The 20,957-nt window shown below is 43.3% G+C and overlaps 1 protein-coding gene across 5 annotated transcripts in view; it reads left to right on the top strand.

The window, feature by feature from the left end:
- The window catches only part of SNX7 (sorting nexin 7), a 229,408-nt gene that overhangs the window by 52,881 nt on the left and 155,570 nt on the right, over positions 1 to 20,957 (top strand). For all 5 annotated transcript variants that reach the window (XR_003858903.1, XM_029617777.1, XM_029617780.1 and 2 more), the window contains exons 2-4: positions 5,191 to 5,373; positions 7,909 to 8,019; positions 17,054 to 17,218. Coding sequence is in view for 4 of the 5 variants with exons in the window: in XM_029617777.1 (XP_029473637.1) it covers positions 5,191 to 5,373; positions 7,909 to 8,019; positions 17,054 to 17,218 (459 nt within the window). In the remaining variant the exon portion in view is untranslated. The remainder of the gene's footprint in view (positions 1 to 5,190; positions 5,374 to 7,908; positions 8,020 to 17,053; positions 17,219 to 20,957) is intronic.

A 20,957-nucleotide genomic window follows, 5' to 3' on the forward strand; every position in this document is an offset into this window, starting at 1 on the left:
TACAGTGGGGGCTAACTGTCCTAAACCTGTGCCTGTTGCTTCCAGCTTACCGTCTCCACCCCTAAAGGAGGAAGAGCCTACGCAACTAGGCTGAAGCCACAACCTCTAAGGAGAGACGTTATCATAAGTGCATGGGGTTGTGCAGGTACTGTGGCCAATCGGGTCATGCAGTCCAAACCTGTCCCATTTGTCCGGGAAACTGATGGGCCTGGGATCTGCAGGAGGATTTCTCCTAGGCCTCACCTCTCCTACTCCTCCATTATCATTACCAGTATCTCTGCTTTGCAGAGGTCTCGAATTTCAGACTCTCACTCTCCTTGACTTTGGTGCCGGAGGTAATATTATTCTGAAGCGCTTGGTTGAACATCTATGGATTCCTACCACACCAATAGCTAAGCCTCTGTTATTGTCATCCATCCATGGAGAACCACTTCCTGGAAAAGTTTCATTGATCACCCAGGCCATCTGCCTACACACTGGAGCTCTACACTCAGAATCAATTTATTTTCTAGTGTTGGAAAAAGCCATGCATTCGGTGGTATTAGACCTGCCGTGGCTTCAAGACCATATGCCACAATTTAATTGGGCTACCTTGGAGCTGTCCCGGTGGGGACCAGACTGTCATGGTCGGTGTCTTGCTGAAGTTTCCCTGCTCATCTGTATGCCCACTATCATTACCTGGCTTACCTCCACAATACGCCTCCTTCCAGGATGTTTTCTCTAAGCAAACTGCTGATGTTCTTCTGCCACACAGAGTTCGATTGTGCCATAAATCTGAAGCCAAATTGAGAACCTCCCAAAGGAAGAGTTTTATCCTCTTTCAGTAGCTGAGACCAAGTCTATGTCTACCTACATACAAGAAAATCTACAAAAGGGATTTATCAGACCTTCCAAATCTCCTGCTGGTGCAGGCTTCTTTTTTGTAGGGAAGAAGGATGGCACCTTACGCCCCTGCATCGATTACAGGGTCTGAATGAGATTACCATCAAGGACAGGTACCCCCTGCCCTTAATATCTGAACTGTTTCATAGACTCCAACGGGCGAAAATATTTTCCAAATTGGACCTAAAAGGAGCTTACAACTTGGTGCGTATTCGAGAAGGAAATGAATGGAAGACTGCTTTTAACACCCGTAATGGACACTTTGAATACCTCATCATGCCTTTTGGTTTAAGTAACGCACCTGCAGTCTTTCAAAATATGATGAATGACATCTTACGGGACTTGCTGTATCAATGCGAAGTAGTATATCTCGATGATATACTGATCTTTTCTCAGGATCTGCAAAGTCATTGAGGATGTTAAGAAAGTCCTAAGATGCCTGCGTGAGTACCACCTTTATGCAAAGCTTTAGAAGTGCAAATTTCACAAAGAAGCTGTACCCTTCCTGGGATACATTGTTTCTAAGAATGGTTTTCAAATGGACCCCAAGAAATTGAGAGTATCCGGGATTGGCCTCAACCCACATGCCTGAAGGCATTGTGTCGCTTCTTGGGATTCACCAATTACTACCGATCCTTTATTAAAAACTACTCATCATTGACAATCCCTCTAACTGCTATGACCAAAAAGGGGGCCAACCCTGCCAATTGGTCTCCAGAAGCCATCTCAGACTGCCTGATGCTTAAAGAGGCTTTTCAAAAGAAGCCATGTATCTGCCACCCTGACCCACACCATCCTTTCATCATGGAGGTCGATGCATCCGACGTTGATGTTGGGGCGGTTCTAAGTCAGTACAGCAAATCCAGTGTGCTCCATCCTTGCTCCTTTTCTAAGCGATTCTCACCTGCTGAGAGAAACTATGGATTAGCAGACAAGGAGCTTCTCGTGAACAAGCTGGCTTTTGAAGAGTGGAGTCCTTGGCTAGAAGGCGCACAACACCAAATAGTAGTATACACTGATTACAAGAATCTAGAGTACCTTCGACATGCTCAACGACTCAACCACCATCAAGCAAGATGGTCTCTGTTTTTCAACAGATTTGATTTCCTTCTGAAATACCGTCCAGGAGAGAAGAACACCTGGGCTGATGCCCTATCACGCTCCTTTTCACCTCAGGATGTGCTGGATGAACTCCGTCATATCATCGATCCCGAAAGAGTGGTTCTCGCAGCCACCTACACGGTACCTGCCAGGAAGACGGTGGTGGCCAGAAGTTTAAGAAAAAGACTGTTGAAATGGGCACACAATTCCCATCTTGTAGGCCATCCAGGACAGAGTCGTACCTTAGCAATGTTGCAAAGATACTATTGGTGGCCAACCATGAAGAAGTACGTACAAGCTTATGTGGGTTCCTGCGCTGTCTGTGCCAAGTAAAAGCCACCACCCGGGCATCCTTGGGGCCTTTTACAGCCTCTACCATCACTGGATGAACCATGGACCCATATCGCTACCGATTTTGTAGTGGACCTGCCATTATCCAACAGCAAGAACACAATATGGGTTACGGTTGACCGTATCTCTAAAATGGCACACTTTGTAACATTACCAGGATTACCCTCTGCTACTAAATTAGCAAAACTCTTCATTAAACACAACTTCCGTCTTCATTGGATGCCTAAACATATCCTATCCGACAGAGGAGTGCAATTTACTGCAAAGGTTTGGAGAGCATTATGTCAAAACTTTGACATCGCCTTGGACTTAACCTCTGCCTACCATCCTCAGTCTAATGGTCAGACTGAGAGGATGAATAGGATGCTGAAACAATTTCTGCGATCTTATGTCAACTCTAGACAGAACGAATGGGCAGAATTTGCCATCAATTCACATCATGCTTCTTCAATGGGGTCTTCCCCTTTCCAGCTTGTCTACGGGAAACAACCATTACTTCCGCTGCCAATTCCATTGTCAGTAGCCTCTCCTGCTGCCCAGGCTACTGCAGCAGAATTATCTCAACTTTGGAGTCAGACGAAGGAGCTCCTCCTTAAAGCTGGACAAAAGGCTAAGAGAACCTATAATGCTCATCATCAAAAGGCACCCCAGTTTCAGCCTGGAGACAAGGTTTGGTTAAGCACCAAGTACCTCCAACTTAAACTTCCTTCTGCAAGATTTGCTCCTTGCTTTGTGGGTCCTTTTGCCATCCTTCTGCAATTAGGAAATCTAACTTACAGTTTAAAACTGCCTCCATAAATGAAGATACACAATGCATTTCATGTATCTCTACTAAAGTCAGTGATATTCTCCGAGATCTCCAGGAAAGAACCAGAGCCTACCAGCCTGGATACAGAAGATGACATTGAATATGCCGTAACGCCTGGAACGTCGCACCGCCCCACAACACGTCTCCTGACACGCCCCCCCCAGCAAACCCCAGGACTTGCGCGTGTCCTGGGGCTTGCACGTGCCGCCCAGCCTATGCAAAATAGGCTCGGCGTGCGCAGGGGGGGGGGGGGTTAAGGGTAACACGCTTAACTTAAGCGTGTAACCCTTTTAAAATCCGGCCGCATTTGTTAAACTATCATTAAAATCATCCATTGCACCTGAAGTCTGGAAGATGGCCAATGTAAACCTGACATATAAAAAGGGCTCCAGAAATAATCCAGTGAGCCTGACTTCAGTGCAAGGAAAAATCATGGAAACTATTATAAAGAATAAAATCACATAACACATAGAAAGACATGATTTAATGGGACATACCCAGTCTGGATTTACACAAAGTCTTGCTTCATCAATCTGCTACTTTTTTTTTTTTTTTTGAAAGGGTGAATAAACATGGGTAAAGGCAAACCAGTAAATATGATGTATTTGGATTTTCAGTAGGCATTTGACAAAGTCCCTCATGAGAGGCTTCTAAGAAAACTAATGAGGTAGGAGGAGATGTCCTTTTGTGGATTGCAAACTGGTTAAAAGAGAGGGTAGGATTAAATGGTCTGTTTTCATAGTAGAAAAATGTAGGAGTGCTGTGTTATACATTGGAGTGCCTCAGAGATCTGTACTTGGACTGGTGCTTTGTAATTTATAAATGATCTGGAAAGGGGTATGAAAGTGAGGTGATCTAATTTGCAGATGACACTACTACTCTGAAAAATTTTAAGTCACAAGTGGATTGTGATAAATTGCAGGAAGATATTGCGACACTGGAAATTAGGGCATCCATATGGCAGTTGAAATATAATGTGGGCAAGTGCAAGGTGCTGCATATAGGGAAAAATAACCCATGCTATAGTTACACAATGTTAGGTTCCATATTAGGAGCTACTCACCCAGGAAAGAGATCTGAGTGTCATAGTTATTACATTGAAATTGTCGGCTCGCTGCTATGGTGGTCAAAAAAGCAAACAATGTTAGGAATTATTAAGAAGGGAATGGCAAATAAAACGGAGGATGTCATATTGCCTCTGTATCGCTCCATGATAAGACTGCACCTTGAATACTGTGTGCAGTTCTGGTCGCCGCATCTCAAAAAGGATATAGCTATACTAGAGAAAGTACAGAGAAGATGAGCAAAATGATAAAGGGCATGGAATAGCTCCCTTTTTTTTTTTTTTAGGAAAGGCTAGAGAGGATAGGGCTTTTCAGCTGTCTCAGGGGGGATATGATAAAAGTCTACAAAATCATGAAAGGACGTGAATGGGTAAATGTGAAACAGTTATTTATTCTTTCAGATAATACAAGGACTGGGGGGCTCGCCTTGAAGTTAGCAAGTAACACATTTAAAATCTCTTATAGAAAATTATTTTTCACTCTGCACAGTTAAGCTCTAGAATTTGTTGCCAGAGAATGTGGTTAAGGCAGTTAGTGTAGCCGGGTTTAAAAAAGGTTTTGATAAGTTCCTAGAGGAGAAGCCCATAAACTGCTGTTAATCCATAGGGAATAGCCAGTGCTTGTTGCTGGCATTACTAGCATGGGATCTGTTTAATGTTTGGGTACTCACCAAGTACTTCTGACTTGGATTGGCCAGTGTTGTAGACAGGATACTGGTATTGATGGATCCTTGGTCTGACCCAGTATGGCATATATCAAGTTCTTATCATGAAAATAGACATTGCAGAATTGGCTAAAAGGAAAACAATTGTATAGAGAAAAACATGTTTCCCTGATTTGTGAAATATTTTTCCACTCCATCTTTTTTTGATATTGATACCAGAGTGACATAGGGTGTCTTTTTAAGTATTCTGTCTAGACATATATTTAAAGAGAATAATTCCATTAATGAGATGATTTGTTAAATAATTTATATATCTATAGGAAACTACCTTAACAGATGGAAACTCATTTGATTCTATGATGCTGGCATCTCCATTATCTATGATAAACCAGTACAAATTTGAAGAAGATCCTGATGTGAAGGACCTTTTTGTCACTGTGGATGATCCTGAAAGTCATATTACTATGATTGAAACCTTCATAACTTACAGAGTTGCTACAAAAGTAAGTTGATGCTTTTTTAACTTTATTTTTGGATCACTAGTAGCAAGGGAGGGGGGAAGTTTTAAGTTTTGGAAATCCAAAGCAGCTGTTTCTTTTCTTTTGTTTCTGACCTCCTAATAGGGATGTGAATCGTGTCCTCGATCGTCTTAACGATCGATTTCGGCTGGGAGGGGGAGGGAATCGTATTGTTGCCGTTTGGGGAGGTAAAATATCGTGAAAAATCGTGAAAAATCGTGAAAAATCTAAAAATATAAAAATCGCAAAACCGGCACATTAAAACCCCCTAAAACCCACCCCCGACCCTTTAAATTAAATCCCCCACCCTCCCGAACCCCCCCCAAATGAGTTAAATAACCTGCGGGTCCAGCGGCGGTCCGGAACGGCAGCGGTCCGGAATGGGCTCCTGCTCCTGAATCTTGTTGTCTTCAGCCGGCGCCATTTTCCAAAATGGCGCCGAAAAATGGCGGCGGCCATAGACGAACACGATTGGACGGCAGGAGGTCCTTCCGGACCCCCGCTGGACTTTTGGCAAGTCTCGTGGGGGTCAGGAGGCCCCCCACAAGCTGGCCAAAAGTTCCTGGAGGTCCAGCGGGGGTCAGGGAGCGATTTCCCGCCGCGAATCGTTTTCGTACGGAAAATGGCGCCGGCAGGAGATCGACTGCAGGAGGTCGTTCAGCGAGGGTTCCGGCGCCTCGCTGAACAACCTCCTGCAGTCGATCTCCTGCCGGCGCCATTTTCCGTACGAAAACGATTCGCGGCGGGAAATCGCTCCCTGACCCCCGCTGGACCTCCAGGAACTTTTGGCCAGCTTGTGGGGGGCCTCCTGACCCCCACGAGACTTGCCAAAAGTCCAGCGGGGGTCCGGAAGGACCTCCTGCCGTCCAATCGTGTTCGTCTATGGCCGCCGCCATTTTTCGGCGCCATTTTGGAAAATGGCGCCGGCTGAAGACAACAAGATTCAGGAGCAGGAGCCCGTTCCGGACCGCTGCCGTTCCGGACCGCCGCTGGACCCGCAGGTTATTTAAGTTATTGGGGGGGGGTTCGGGAGGGTGGGGGATTTAATTTAAAGGGTCGGGGGTGGGTTTTAGGGGGTTTTAGTGTGCCGGCTCACGATTCTAACGATTTATAACAATAAATCGTTAGAATCTCTATTGTATTGTGTTCCATAATGGTTTAAGACGATATTAAAATTATCGGACGATAATTTTAATCGTCCTAAAATGATTCACATCCCTACCTCCTAAAGAGTTCTAGATTCCTGTGTTGATATGGCGGCATCTCCAGGTGAACAATAGGTTTTTCCTGTGGGCTCCTCTTGACTTGTCTATAGAAACCAGGAATATGTTTTTAATCTCTCCAGCCCATCTCCTTGAAGGAGGAGCAGAAGGAATGTTATGTTCATGTACATGAAAATTAATAAGTTTACGAAAAACTTTTCATAGCTTTGCTTTCTGATATTTTATCATTCCCGGTTTAATGGAGTGTTGTGCTGCAGATGCTACATAATGCAAATAGGATGGCAGACTTAGGCCTGGATTCATCATTTTTCACAGAATGATGAATCCTGCGAAAATGGGGGGCAGGCCTGCGAAAGCTCGCAGCCTTCGCACCATGGTGGTGCGATTTCGGCGGCCACAGTTTGCCGGCTTCCGGCTTTCGCATCGAATAGCGCCACCATGAAAGGTGCTACTGCCGACGATAACATTAGTAACATTATTGCCGGCAGCGAAGCCACTGCCGACTCCGTCCCTCCCCGCCATGACTCCGCCCCCCCCCCCCGCCACGACTCCGCCCCCCAATCTAATTTATATGCTATCGCATGCGAAAAGGGCCTTTGGAAAATAACCCCCCTTAGTTACTTGATAGTGTAGTAAAGAGTTTTTCTTTGATACAAAACTGGAAAAAGTCATTTTTCAATTAAGCTCAGTCTGTTTTGTACTGGCTACTAAACAGATGAGTTAACCAGTACCAATCAGCTTGCACTAATAAATTTTGTAACAAATTGTAGTGATTTGTATGTGATATCATAAATCCATGCTCTTTTTATGCTAATTTATGTACAGAAAATGAATAACTGTACACAGTATGTTCATAATATGAAATGCTTAATTTTGGGGTTTTTTAGTAACCAGAGTAGGGAATGGGAAGCGAGAGGAAAAAGATAGAGAAGGGAAATGAAGTTAGAAGTAAAAGATTTACATAAGGCAAAATGGAGAATTAGGGAGGAGAATAGTTTGGAAAATAGTAAAGGATAGAAAGAAAGATTGACAAATTTGGAGAAAGAAGGAACCGCCTTTTGACTGCAGGGACAATCTTAATGCTGCCTTAATGTCACTGTAGCTGAAACATGAGATAATGTTTCTTCTACCAGAAAAATAGTCCCTAGATCATAGATTTGTAATTGTATCTCTCTCGACTTATTGAGCCTATTATTTATAGCTATGCATTTTCTGGTATGGTTATTACATGACATTAGGAGAATCCCATTTTGCTTCTTTGTGAGCTATACAATTTTGACTTTGTTATAATTTTCAGACATCGCGAGGTGAATTTGACTCCAGTGAATATGAAGTTCGAAGACGTTACCAAGATTTCTTTTGGCTAAAGAACAGACTTGAAGAAACTCATCCTACATTAATAATTCCTGTATGTTGTTTTTGTGCTTGTTTCATTTTACAAATAAATATACTTTGTTTTGTAGACTAGTCATTTTGGACCAGATATTCAGCATCACTTTGCTGGATAAGTGGTGGCATTTAAATATTTGGCTGCATTCAGCAGTCATTACTTAGCTGGATAACTAAGTCTCCATGAAATAAATGTTCTAATATAAAAAAGGTCCATATTCAGATGTTATCTGACAAGGAAAATTAACCAGATAAATATATTTGGCTTATTTTCTAAGCCAGGATAGTCTGTGGTGCACCCAGCCACTGAATATGCCTAGATAACATTTAGCTAGCTAGATAAAATTATCCAGCTAACTTTAGACCTACTCAAAAGCAGATCTGACTTATCTGGCCAACTTAGGGCTATGTTCTCTAAGATGTTTTTCCAATAGACAAAGAATGGGAGAAAAGCCTTAAGGGTAAATTTTTAAACTCCGGTGAATGTAAATCCCGGGCCTTATTCGCGCCGGGCCAATTTTCAAAAGGGCCTGGCCACGCGCGTAAACCCGGTAAGTGATTAAGTGCCGGGGCCGGAAAAGGGGGTGTCTGGGGGCGGAGGGCTGGGAGGTGGGGAGGGGTGGGGCTGGAGGCACCGGTACAGCGACTATTTGCCGCTGCACCAGGGAAGTGCGCACCGGCAGTCAGCTGGCGCGCACAAGTTGCTTCTGCTCCAGAGGAGCAGCAACTTAAAAAAGCAAAAAAAAAAAAAGGTAAGGCCGATTAGGTTTAGGGGGTGGAGAGGAGAGGGGAAGGGGAAGGGAAGCTAGGGTAGGGGGTAGGGAAGTTCCCTCCCAGTCTGCTCCTAAATTGGAGCGGACTGGGAGAAAACTGGGGAAAGCTACGCTGCGTCGCCACGCGAAACTAGCTAAAATCTACCCTCCCTTGCACATGCGGCCCGCCGATTTTGTAAGATACGCACGCACATGGAGGCACGTGCATATTTTTTTTTTAAATCTACCCTTCAGTGAATCAGGTTCTTAGCTGGATAAGTTTCAATATCGACATTCAGCTAAGTAGCCATACCCTGGAGCCATACTCCTGTCCCACCCACCACTTAGCCGGATAACTATTTATCCAGCTAACGAAAAAGTTATCCAGGCATATTCAGTGGCACGATTGCACCACTGAATATTCTGGCTAAACTAGCCGTAAATGTTTATCTGGCTAACTTTCCTAGACAGATAACTTCTGAATATAGACCTATTTGCTATTAAAATACTTATTTCATGGAGATTTGGAATTACCATATTAATCAGCAATATATATATAATCTTAAAATAGGCCAGTAGTAAAATAGCAAACACAGTGGAATGTGAAACACAGGATAATTCTTACAGGAACTGACATTCAGGCTGATTCAGTACGGTGTGCTCAGGCTGAGCGCACCGTTAGCCCCCATCTGGATGTGCGTTTTCAACGTGCTATTATTACCCCATATACAGTAAGGGGTAATAGCGTGAGGAAAAAGCGCGTCCAACCCCCTCAAAAACTAATAGCGCCCGCAACATGCAAATACATGTTGATGAGCCTATTAGTTATTCCCGCGCCATACAGAAAGTAAAATGTGCAGCCAAGCCGCACATTTTACTCTCAGAAATTAATGCCTGCCCAAAGGCAGGAGTTAATTTTGGCTGGCACCAGGAAAGTGTACAGAAAAGCAGAAAAAACTTCTTTTCTGTACACCCTCTGACTTAATATCATAGCGATATTAAGTTGGAGGCCCCAAAAATTAAAAAAAAAAAGGAAAAAATATCGTAAAAAAAGAAAAAAAAATCAGCCCATGGGTTGGAAGACTGACGCTCAATTTTGCCAGCGTTCGTTTTCCAAACCCGTGGCTGTCAGCGGGTTCGACAACAGATACTGGTAAAATTAAGTGTCGGCTGTCAAACCCGCTGACAGCCGCCGCTTCTGCCAATAAGGAGGCGCTAGGGATGCAGATGTACGCACGAATAGCCGATCTTAAAACACGCACGTATATGCACATATACGTGTGTATATATTAAAATTGCCGCGACTGTGTGCACGAGCTGGTACACGTGCACACATGCACCCACTCATAGGTCTTAAAACTTACCTCTTTATATACATGTTGGCAGCTATCACTCAAGAAAAGAAAAAAATGGAAAAAAACACCAATTCTTCAAAAACCTCAGGGGTAGATTTTAAAACAGGTGTGCACACATAGACACGCAATTTTATAACATGCGCACGCAAGGGGGGGGGGGGATAGAGATGTGCGAATACACATGGCGATGCATTGGGGCCTTCCCCAGTGCCCTCCCAGTCCGCTTCACTTAATGAGCGGACTGGAAGGGAACTTCCCAATCCCCTAGCCTGACCTCCCTTCCCCTATCCTGCCCTCCCCCTAGCCCTATTCTAAATCCCCCAAATTCATTGTCCTACCTTTTGCTCCTGCTTCTGAGCAGGGGCAAGTTGTGGGTGCTGGCACCCTGTCGGTACATGATCCCCTGTCACAGCGGCAAATGGCCGCTGTACCGGGCACCTCTAGCCCCGCCCTGTCCCCTGGACCGCCCCTTTCGCTTACCCTGGGACTTACATGTGTCCCGGGGGATTACACGTGTGGCCAGGCCCTTTGAAAATTGGCCCAGCATGTGTATGGCTCGGCCACACACGTAACCCCCTGAAAATCCGGCCCTTAGTTCATATAAGTGGTAGTCATTAAAATAAACTTTAATAAAGGTGAAAAAGCCAGTTTATTTCAAGTGATCTTTGAGTTGAACTGGCTTTTTCACCTTTGTTAAAGTTTCTTTGTTGGCTACATATATATAATGCTAGCATGTAAGAGTAGAAATGTTATTCTGATGCCTTTCTCCCATTGTTAAAAAATAAATGCCTGTATATTCCTAGAGTGTAGGTTTAGGATGATAACCTAATTTGATGAGCCCCAAATGCATTGCATGTCAGTTAATTAGTTACTTATTTATATTTGAATTCTGTTCAAGAGGAGAGAAGGGGGTATATGATACAGATTGGTTCTGAATAAGATCTTTTTGATTGTGAGAGACAAAGGAACAAACCTGTACAGTTGTTGGACCAGAATTGTGGAATTTCTCACAGGACAAGCAGGATGGTTGTCCTCACAAATGGGTGACATCGAGGATGGAGCCCAACCACGGAAAACTTGTCAAAGTTTCAGGAACTTTGACTGGCCCCTACTGGGCATGCCCAGCATGGCACTAACCCTGCAGCCAGCAGGGGTCTCCCTTCAGTCTTCTTTTTTTCTGCACAGCAGTAGCCATGCAGTCAAAGAGCTCTTAACCACGTTCCTGACAGGAATTCTAAAATTACATTTCTGAAGAAAATTTGCCCCTCAGGGGTCTCCCTTCTTCAAATTTTTCACTCCGCGGAACTTCGGTAAGTTTTTGCCGTCGTTTGGTCGACTACTGTCGAATTTCGCCCTCGAGGCCCGTTGGCAGTCGACAGTCCCGCGGCTAAATTTTTGGCCTATGGCCATGGCGTCGGGGTTCCGTCGGTGCCGGATTGTACCCAAACTATGTCAATCACAGACCCACATAGAGTCTGTGTTTTGTGCTTAGGAAGCGAGCATGATGTCCTGACTTCCACCAAATGTGCCCTAATGACACCAAAAGGTCGCAAAGCCAGAATGGAGAAGATGGGACTCCTTTTCCATGCTCGTACCCCAACGCCATCGATTGCATCGACGTCATCGGAACCGGCACCGTCGAAGTCTCATCATCATCGACAGCCCTCCGGTGACCGTCCGCCATCGACGACTTCACAGCCATCGACTCCTGTCCCTTCCCCTGATCATCGAGGTGATCGGAAGGAGAAACATCGCCATCGACGTCATAAGTCTCGGCCCATCGAGGAACCGATGTCATCGGCCTCCGCACTGTCCGAGCCTCCGCCAAAGAAGTCTCGACCAGAAGTGGCACCGTCCACTCCTGTCTCGCAGACACCGAGGCAACCCTCACCCCTCCGGGGTTTGGGAGCCGCGATTCCACCGGTGATGGTGGTCCCTCCGGCTCAGCCTCTGCCTCCCTCTCCCGTCGAGCCGGGTCTTGTTACCCCAGGTCTCCGGGCAGAACTGGACCGGCTGTTCCAGGAGGCCATCGACAAGGCGATACTACGGTTCCAGACTCCTCCGGCACTGACTCCGGCACCGAGAGTGGAACCGGTCACCGATCCGATTCCAGCAGCACTGGCACCGCTGCTTGCCCGGATGGAAGCGCTTATGAATGCCCTTCCACCGGCAATACCCGGATCACCGACAGCCTTCTCATCAGGTGGAGAAACACCGTACCGAATTCCCCCTTCGGGGGTAGTTCCATCGGTGCCTTGTCGTCCCTCGCCACCGATACATTCCTCGGGGGCGATACGCACATCAGCTCCACCGAGGATTCCGATGCCGACACAGATTCCCTCGATGCCGACACCAATTCCATCGAGGACATTCTCGATACCCCCTGTGATTCCTTCCAATTTCTCGGAGCATCAACCGGGGCCTTCAGGTATTCAGCCCCCTCATGGTCCTACAGGTCAGCATCCTGATCCTTATGACACCTGGGGTGATGATACCTCTACTGACACCGATGATTTGCCTTCACCACCCTCTCCTGCGGGGAGTAGAAAGCGTTCTCCCCCTGAGGACCTCTCTTTCATAAATTTTGTGAAGGAAATGTCGGAGTTGGTCCCTTTCCAACTTCAATCTGAACAAGATGACAGGCACCAGATGATGGAATTGCTCCAATTCCTGGATGCCCCTAAGGTCATCACCTCTATTCCAATTCATCAGGTTTTTCTAGACCTTCTCAAAAAGAATTGGGAATCTCCTGGATCTATTGCTCCGGTAAACAAGAAAGCTGACTCTACCTATCTCGTACAGTCAGCGCCTGGCTTTCAGAAACCACAATTGGACCATCATTCTGTTGTGGTAGAGTCAGCTCAAAAGAAAGCTAAAAGACTAAAGCCACATTCTTCCATACCTCCTACTAAGGAAAATAAATTCCTAGATAGTATAGGTAGAAAGGTGTACCAAGGAGCCATGCTGATCTCTAGAATAGCTTCTTATCAGCTGTATATGACTCAATATAATAGAGTCATCCTAAAACAGATGCAGGAGTACTCAGATGCCTTACCAGAACAGTTTCAACCACAGCTTCAATCCCTACTAAATAAAGGATTGAAAGCTGGGAAGCATGAAATAAGAACGGCTTATGACATCTTTGATGCTTCCACTAGACTTTCTGCTACGGCCATCTCTGCCAGATGCTGGGCTTGGCTCAAGTCATCTGACCTTCGTCCAGAAGTTCAGGACAGGCTCTCTGACTTGCCCTGTCTAGGGGATAATTTGTTTGGTGAGCAGATTCAGCAAATTGTTGCTGAACTAAAGGATCATCATGAGACACTTAAACAGCTCTCATCCATTCCTCCTGACTTGCCTTCTAAACAGCCGTTTAGGAAGGACTCTAAAAAGTCTTACTTCCGGCCACGGAAGTATTATCCCCCACTAGCCAAGGCTAGGCCTGCGAGGTCTTACCATAAAACTCAACCTCGCCAGTCTCGTAAACAAAAGCCCGCAGCAGCTCCACCACCTGGCCCCGCAGCGGGTTGTTGACTCTCTCTTAGAGAGCACTTGCCAAACCCCTCTTCCAGCCATACCAGTAGGAGGTCGGCTGTGCCACTTTCTAGAAAGGTGGCATCATATCACCACAGATCAGTGGGTGATAGCGATAATTGCACAGGGTTACCATCTCAACTTCCTGACTCTTCCTTCCGACTCCCCACCCCTGCAGGCATGGAGACTCTCCGATCACTCTGTTCTTTTAGAGCAGGAAGTTTCTCTTCTCCTACAGTCAAACGCTATAGAACCCGTTCCTCCCTTACAACAAGGACTAGGGTTCTACTCCAGGTACTTCCTGATCCCAAAAGAGTCAGGGGGACTTCGTCCAATCCTGGACCTACAGGCTCTCAACAAGTACCTTCACAAGGAGAAGTTCAAGATGGTAACCCTGGGCTCGCTTCTCCCTCTGCTGCAAAGAGGGGATTGGCTATGCTCTCTAGACCTGAAAGACGCATATACCCACATTGCGATCACGCAATCTCATCGCAAATACCTGCGTTTTCTAGTAGGCCGAAATCACTACCAATACCGAGTGCTAGCTTTCGGCCTCGCATCCGCTCCACGAGTTTTCACCAAATGCCTCGCGGTAGTTGCAGCTTTTTTGAGGAGGGCAGGTGTCCAAGTCTACCCCTATCTGGACGATTGGTTAATCAGGGCCCCAACCCAGCAGATTGCTCGGTCCTCCCTGACCCTAACAACTCAAACTTTGCTTTCTCTAGGGTTTCTTGTCAATTACGACAAATCCTACTTAGTCCCATCTCAGACCTTATCCTTCATTGGGGCAGACTTGGACACCTTATAGTACGCTTTGATACTGGCATTCCGGGCGCATTAGGATTAAAAGAGAGAAATACTTGAGAAGGTCTGGTATCTGATTGTGTCTTTTCTTTATAATACGCTAACGCTCTTTTACAGTTTAGTGTGTGTAGCAGTTTGTGTCTCATGGTCTGGTGTGGTTTTGGACAGAATGTTGGGAGTTCGATTGTTTGGTTCAGATGAAAAGCCGAAACCATCTTTGGCAGAAAAGAAGGATGAGTTTGCAGCGTCACCTTGGAGAAGAAACGGCTGAGGGGGGATATGATAGAGGTCTTTAAGATCATGAGAGGTCTTGAATGAGTAGATGTGACTCTGTTATTTACACTTTCGAATATAGGAGGACTAGGGGGCATTCCATGAAGTTAGCAAGTAACACATTTAAGACTAATCGGAGAAAATTCTTTTTCACTCAACGCACAATAAAGCTCTGGAATTTGTTGCCAGAGGATGTGGTTAGTGCAGTTAGTGTAGCTGGGTTCAAAAAAGGTTTGGTTTTCTTGGAGGAAAAGTCCATTAATGGCTATTAATCAATTTTACTTAGGGAATAACCACTGCTATTAATTGCATCAGTAGCATGGGATCTTCTTAGTGTTTAGGTAATTGCTTATTTCTCGTCTATCCTATTTAATTATTTACCCTCCTCCCAGTTTCTAATTCCCTGTTAAAATGTAATTTCCATACTTTACCAGTTTTGATGTAAACCGGCATGATGTCCACAACTAATGCCGGTATATAAAAATGTTTAAATAAATAAATAAATTGCCAGGTTCTTGTGGCCTGGATTGGCCACTGTTGGAAACGGGATGCTGGGCTTGATGGACCTTTGGTCTGACCCAGTATGGCATGTTCTTATGTTCTTATACTCAGGTTAGGGCTCATTCCACTAGGGATCAGGCAGTATCATGAAGTTAGATTGTTGTTCCCTGACAACATTTGCCGAGCTGCGACATGGTCCTCCTTACACACCTTTTCCAGGTATTATCGTCTGAATGTGCAGGCCTGGGAGGACTCAGCCTTTGCATAGGTGGTTTTGACTGGGCCATGGGCAGCTTCCCACTCTATCTGGGTGTAGCTTTGGTATATCCCACTGGTCCTGACCCATCTGTCTATGTGCTAAAAAAAAATGAGAAATTACTACTTACCTGATAATTTCCTTTTCCTTAATATAGGCAGATGGGTTCAGCTTTCTGCCCTTTGCTGCCGTATCTTTCTTTTATAATCCTCCTGGGTGACCATGTGTTCCAGGGGTTACTGGTAAGTGTTCCTCCAGTCCCTAGACTAGTGTTAATGTACTTCTCGTCTGAGCTCAATGTTTCATGTTGGCTGAGTACTGAAATGGTTATATGTTTTTTAATCAAGTTTTTTGCTATTCTGTCCACAGTTGCTTTTGAAGAGAATACTGACAGGCTGATGTCATGACAGGAGTGTGTATATATATATATATATATATATATATATATATATATATATAATGTGATGTCAGTTTACTCTGTCTCCATCTTCTGGTAGAGGTGCATAACCCACAGGTTTCTGAACCCATCTGTCTATATTAAGGAAAAGGAAATTATCAGGTAAGTTTTAATTTCTCATTATCATAAAGATTTTAAAATGAATTCTAGCATAGGGAAACCAATGTAAGTTAAATAATATGGGCATGATGCAATCATATTTCCCTATCCCAGAAGACATCCTTGTGGAATTTTATAATAATTGCAGCGGCCTAATCGTTTTCGCAGGTACTCCTAATAATAAAAAATTACAATAATCAGTTCTCAAATTTAGTGTCTGGAACACCAAACAAAAGTCATTAGGTTCCAAAATAGGCCCAAGTTGTCTCAACACTTGTAATTTGTAATATCCAAATTACACTAGTTTCTGAACATAAGCTTTATTAAGCTTTCATACCTGCCATTAGGATTTCCCCTAAATCATGTGCTACCTGTTCAATTAAAATTTCCTGCTCATCAAACCTAAACATTGGCAATTTAGAATGAAGTGATACTCTAGTTAAATATATGATTTCTGTTTTAGTTGCATTTCTCCATATAAACAACCTAATTAGATTCAGAAAAGACTCACTGCTTTTAGTGTGTACCGCTTGTGAAGCATTATACGTTGCTGTACAGAGGCATTAATAATAAATGTAAGAGATACATAATTAGTGAAGACAAGGATACTTCTTGTGATTTAAGGACATATCTGAACAGTGCTGCTACATGTGATAGTGTTATAGAAATAATAAGTAGAATTGGTACCACTTCACAAGTGGGACATGAGCATGAAGTATGTAAAGGGAGTCAAGGCACCATCTGCTAATCTAGAAGCAATATCAAGTAACCACAATCAGAATAAATATTATAAATAAGGGCCATTAAAAATAAGCACCTAAAATTGTTTTTAAGTTTGGAAATAACTTCTGCAGATTATGAACATTCCAAATGGACTCCTAAGAGCCTGACATGGAAGATAGTACAGAAATAATAACAAAACCTTCCATATTTGAGGCAACAAGTGATTTCAAATTATTTTAATAGTTGCCAAATATCATATTTCCATACAACTTTTCATTTTCTCATTTTCTTTTATTTAGCCCCTGCCAGAAAAATTTATCATGAAAGGAGTGGTAGAACGATTTAATGATGAATTCATTGAAAGTCGCAGGAAGGCATTGCATACGTTTTTAAACAGGATCGTGGATCATCCAATCCTCTCTTTTAATGAAGACTTGAAAGTTTTTCTTACTGCACAAGCATGGGTAAAATTCTGCTACTTAGTTGTTCATGTCTAGATGAATATCTCATTTCACATTATTTTAATACTTTTAATAAACTTAATGAAGAAGTTTAGTTTTAAACAGTAGTTTAAAAGCCAAAAGATTTAGAACGCCAAAAATAAATTTTTTGAAAGAAAAAAAACAATGTAGTTGAACAGAAATGATGTCAAAAGGCTAACAAATATCAGACAGTGCAAGCTGTCAGGACTACTAAGATGCCTTTTCCTGGCTTTATAAATGCTCTTTATGAGATATTGGAACTTTATTACATATATTTAGTTTTTCTGCATGTTATTGACATAATTTGTTTATGTACATTTCAAATTCAGTAAAGATTTGTTTCAAAATGTTTTACACATATCTTACAGTTTTTTTCTCTGTCAGTAAGCAGGGCTGAATTAGCCATGACACATGGGTGATGTCATCCGACAGTGCTGAAGGACCCTTTTCTCTTAGCTCATATAACGTTTGCTCTACTGAGCATGTGTGGAACTCCTGCGTGAACAATACCTCATGAGTCCCTAGTAACTTCATTATGTGTCCCCTAGACTTTGTACTTTTTGAAAGAGTAAACAGGCAATTTGTGCTTACCTGTTCCACTCTACTCATTATTTTATAGACCTCTATCATATCTTCCCTCAGCTGTTTCTTCTCCAAGCTGAAGAGCGCTAACCTTTTTAGCTTTTTCTCATAGGAGAATCATTCCATTCCCTTTATCATTTTGGTTGCTTTTTTCTGTACCTCTTCTAATTCCACTATCTTTTTTTTTGAGATGTAGTGATCAGAATTACACACAATACTCAAGTTGTGGTCGCACCATGATGCAGAACAGAGGCCTTATGATATCCTCTCTTTTTCTGTCGATAAGCAGGCTGAACCAGTCATTACTTGTGTGTGATATCACCCGGCAACACAGAATAGACTCATCTGTCCTAACTTGTAGAGCTTTGAGCTCTACTGAGCATGTTTTGGAGGTCCCAATACATTATCTTACGAGTCTCCTCGTCTCTTTTTTTTTTTTGCATAAGCACAAACATGTACTCTGTCTTTCCAGTTAATATTTTCTTTAAATTTTTAAAATTAGTTTTTTTTCTCAGTATTTTTGATCCTGATACTTTTTGTTTTTAAACTCCACTGTGAAGAGCTGCATCCACAGAAAGATTAGATCTCTTGTGGAGGGCCCATGAGTGCTGTCTATGCCACGAGCTGGACCTCAACCAGGAAGATTTCTATGTCTGAGCATGGATATCACTGAATTCTTGATGCTTCAGGGCAAATAAAATTGAGGAACTGCATAAATCTCTAAGTAGTGGTAGATCCTCTTCCCGCAGTGCAGTGTCGTCTGCCTCGCTGGGAATAGAGTTGAACAAGAGCTCTTATAAAACTCCTCAATTGGTCCTATCAAAGCCATGGTGTAGAATACTGCAAGCTGTCCTGCTTCAGAGAAAAAACAGCATTATTCCCCAGTTGAGCCTCTACCAAAAAAGTAAAACCATTGGAAGCATGGTGTATTGGCATCAATGGGTCACTGATGCTATCACAATGCATGGAGTATCTACCAACAGAGAGAGCAAACACACTGATGACTATCATTCACAAACTTCGGGCCTCTCATCGATCTGAAACTAGAAAGATCCTGCTTGTGTTAGGTCTTATGGCTGCAGCCATCCACTTAGTCCCACTAATCCACCTTTATATTCGCTATTTGCAATGTAGTCTAGGTTATCAATAAAATTAACTAACTTAATCATTGTCATACTACTGATTTCTGCCATTATAACATGGGAGTTGAAGTGGTGGTTAACTCCGTGTGTTTCAAAATAGAGCGCCATTCCCCCAAGTGACACTAGAAACGAACCCCTCCATTAAGGGATGGGACACTTACACAGGATCCTTCTATATCCAGGGCACTTGGTCTTGAGAAGGCAATCAGTTCACCCTACCTGCAACTTAGGATGATCAGATATACTCTGTCAACATTCACGCATTTCCTATTTTGCAGATGATTATCTTAATTCAAACTAAATACCAATGCTAACAAAGACCATACTTAAAATTGCATAGAGACAAAGGACAAATGATCCTCATAGCTCTCTTTTGACCTCAACAGAGTTGGCTTCCCTGAATCCAAAGACTAGCGGTAGCATGTCCATTCATGTTACCGCAAATCCCAAGCATCCTCACACAATATGAAAGAGCGGTTCTGCACCCCAACCTTTGTTCACTGACAAAAGTAGAGTAATAAACACTTAAAGTCTCCTAAAGCAAATAAATAACATACTGTTAGCAGCAAGATGTCCTTCCACCAAAGATCTTATAACTACAAATGGATGAGATTTATCAAATCATGTCACAGAAAAGATGACAATCTCTTCAACTGTACAGTTGCCAAACTACTGCATTCTTTGGTGCATCTGGTAAACACAGGATTAAAAACAAATTTATTACAATCCATCTCTATGCCATTGCAGCTTATTGACAAAAAGCTGGACATCCATTATCCCAGCAACCTCTTGTGGCAACATTTTTGAAAGGCCTATATAATTTGTGGCCTCCTATTAAACTACCACCACTGCAATGGGATCTAAACTTGGTTCTACATGAATTGATGTTGCCTCCCTATGAGCCCATGGCATCAGTGGATTTAAAGTACATCATGTGGAAAACTCTTTTCTTAATAGCTATCACCAGTATGAAAAGGAAATGAGCTTCAGGCACTAGTGAAATATCTATCATATGCACAAGTTTTAGAGAATTGGATAGTGTTATGTACTCACCCTACAGAAAGTAGTCTCATCTTTTCATATAAATCAAGCTATTAGATTGCCTACCTACTTCCCAAAACCAAATCAGTTATCCAAAGAACAGGCCTGGCATACACTTGATTGTCGATGTGCACTCTTGTTCTACCTGGACAGGACTAAATCATTAAGGAGCTCTAGAAACCAATCCTAAAGAGCTACCATTACTAAACAAACCCTTTCAAGATGGCTTACAAGCTGCATACAACATGCCCATTACTACAAATAAAGCCGTGCTCTGCAGTCATAAAGGCATAAGAGCATAAATTGTCTTACTGGGTCAGACCAAAGGTCCATCAAGCCCAGCATGTTTCTAACAGTGGCTAATCCAGGATACAAGTACCTGGCAAGTACCCAAACACTAAGTAGATCCCATGCTACTAATGGCTAAAATAGCAGTGGCTATTCCCTAAGTCAACTTGATTAATAGCAGTTAATGGACATCTCCTCCAAGAACTTATCCAAACCTTTTTTAAACCTAGCTACATTAACTGTACTAACCACATCCTCTCCAGCAAATTCCAGAGCTTAATTGTGCATTGAGTGAAAAAGAATGTTCTCTGATTAGTTTTAAATGTGCTACTTGCTAACTTCATGGAGTGCCCCATAGTCCTTCTATTATCTGAAAGTGTAAATAACCGATTCACATTTACCCATTCTAGACCTCATGATTTTAAAGACCTCTACCATATCCCCCCTCAGTCGTCTTTTCTCTAAGCTGAACAGCCCTAACATCTTTAACTTTTCTTCAAAGGGGAGCTGTTCCATCCGCTTTATCATTTTGCTCACCCTTCTCTGTACCTTCTCCACTGCAACTATATCTTTTTTGAGATGTGGCGACCAGATCTGTACACAGTTCTCAAGGTGCTGTCTCACCATGGAGCGATGCAGAGGCATTATATTTTCTGTTTTATTCACCA

This window comes from Rhinatrema bivittatum, chromosome 10 (genome assembly GCF_901001135.1).
Source record: "Rhinatrema bivittatum chromosome 10, aRhiBiv1.1, whole genome shotgun sequence".
Classification (NCBI taxonomy): Eukaryota; Metazoa; Chordata; class Amphibia; order Gymnophiona; family Rhinatrematidae; genus Rhinatrema; species Rhinatrema bivittatum.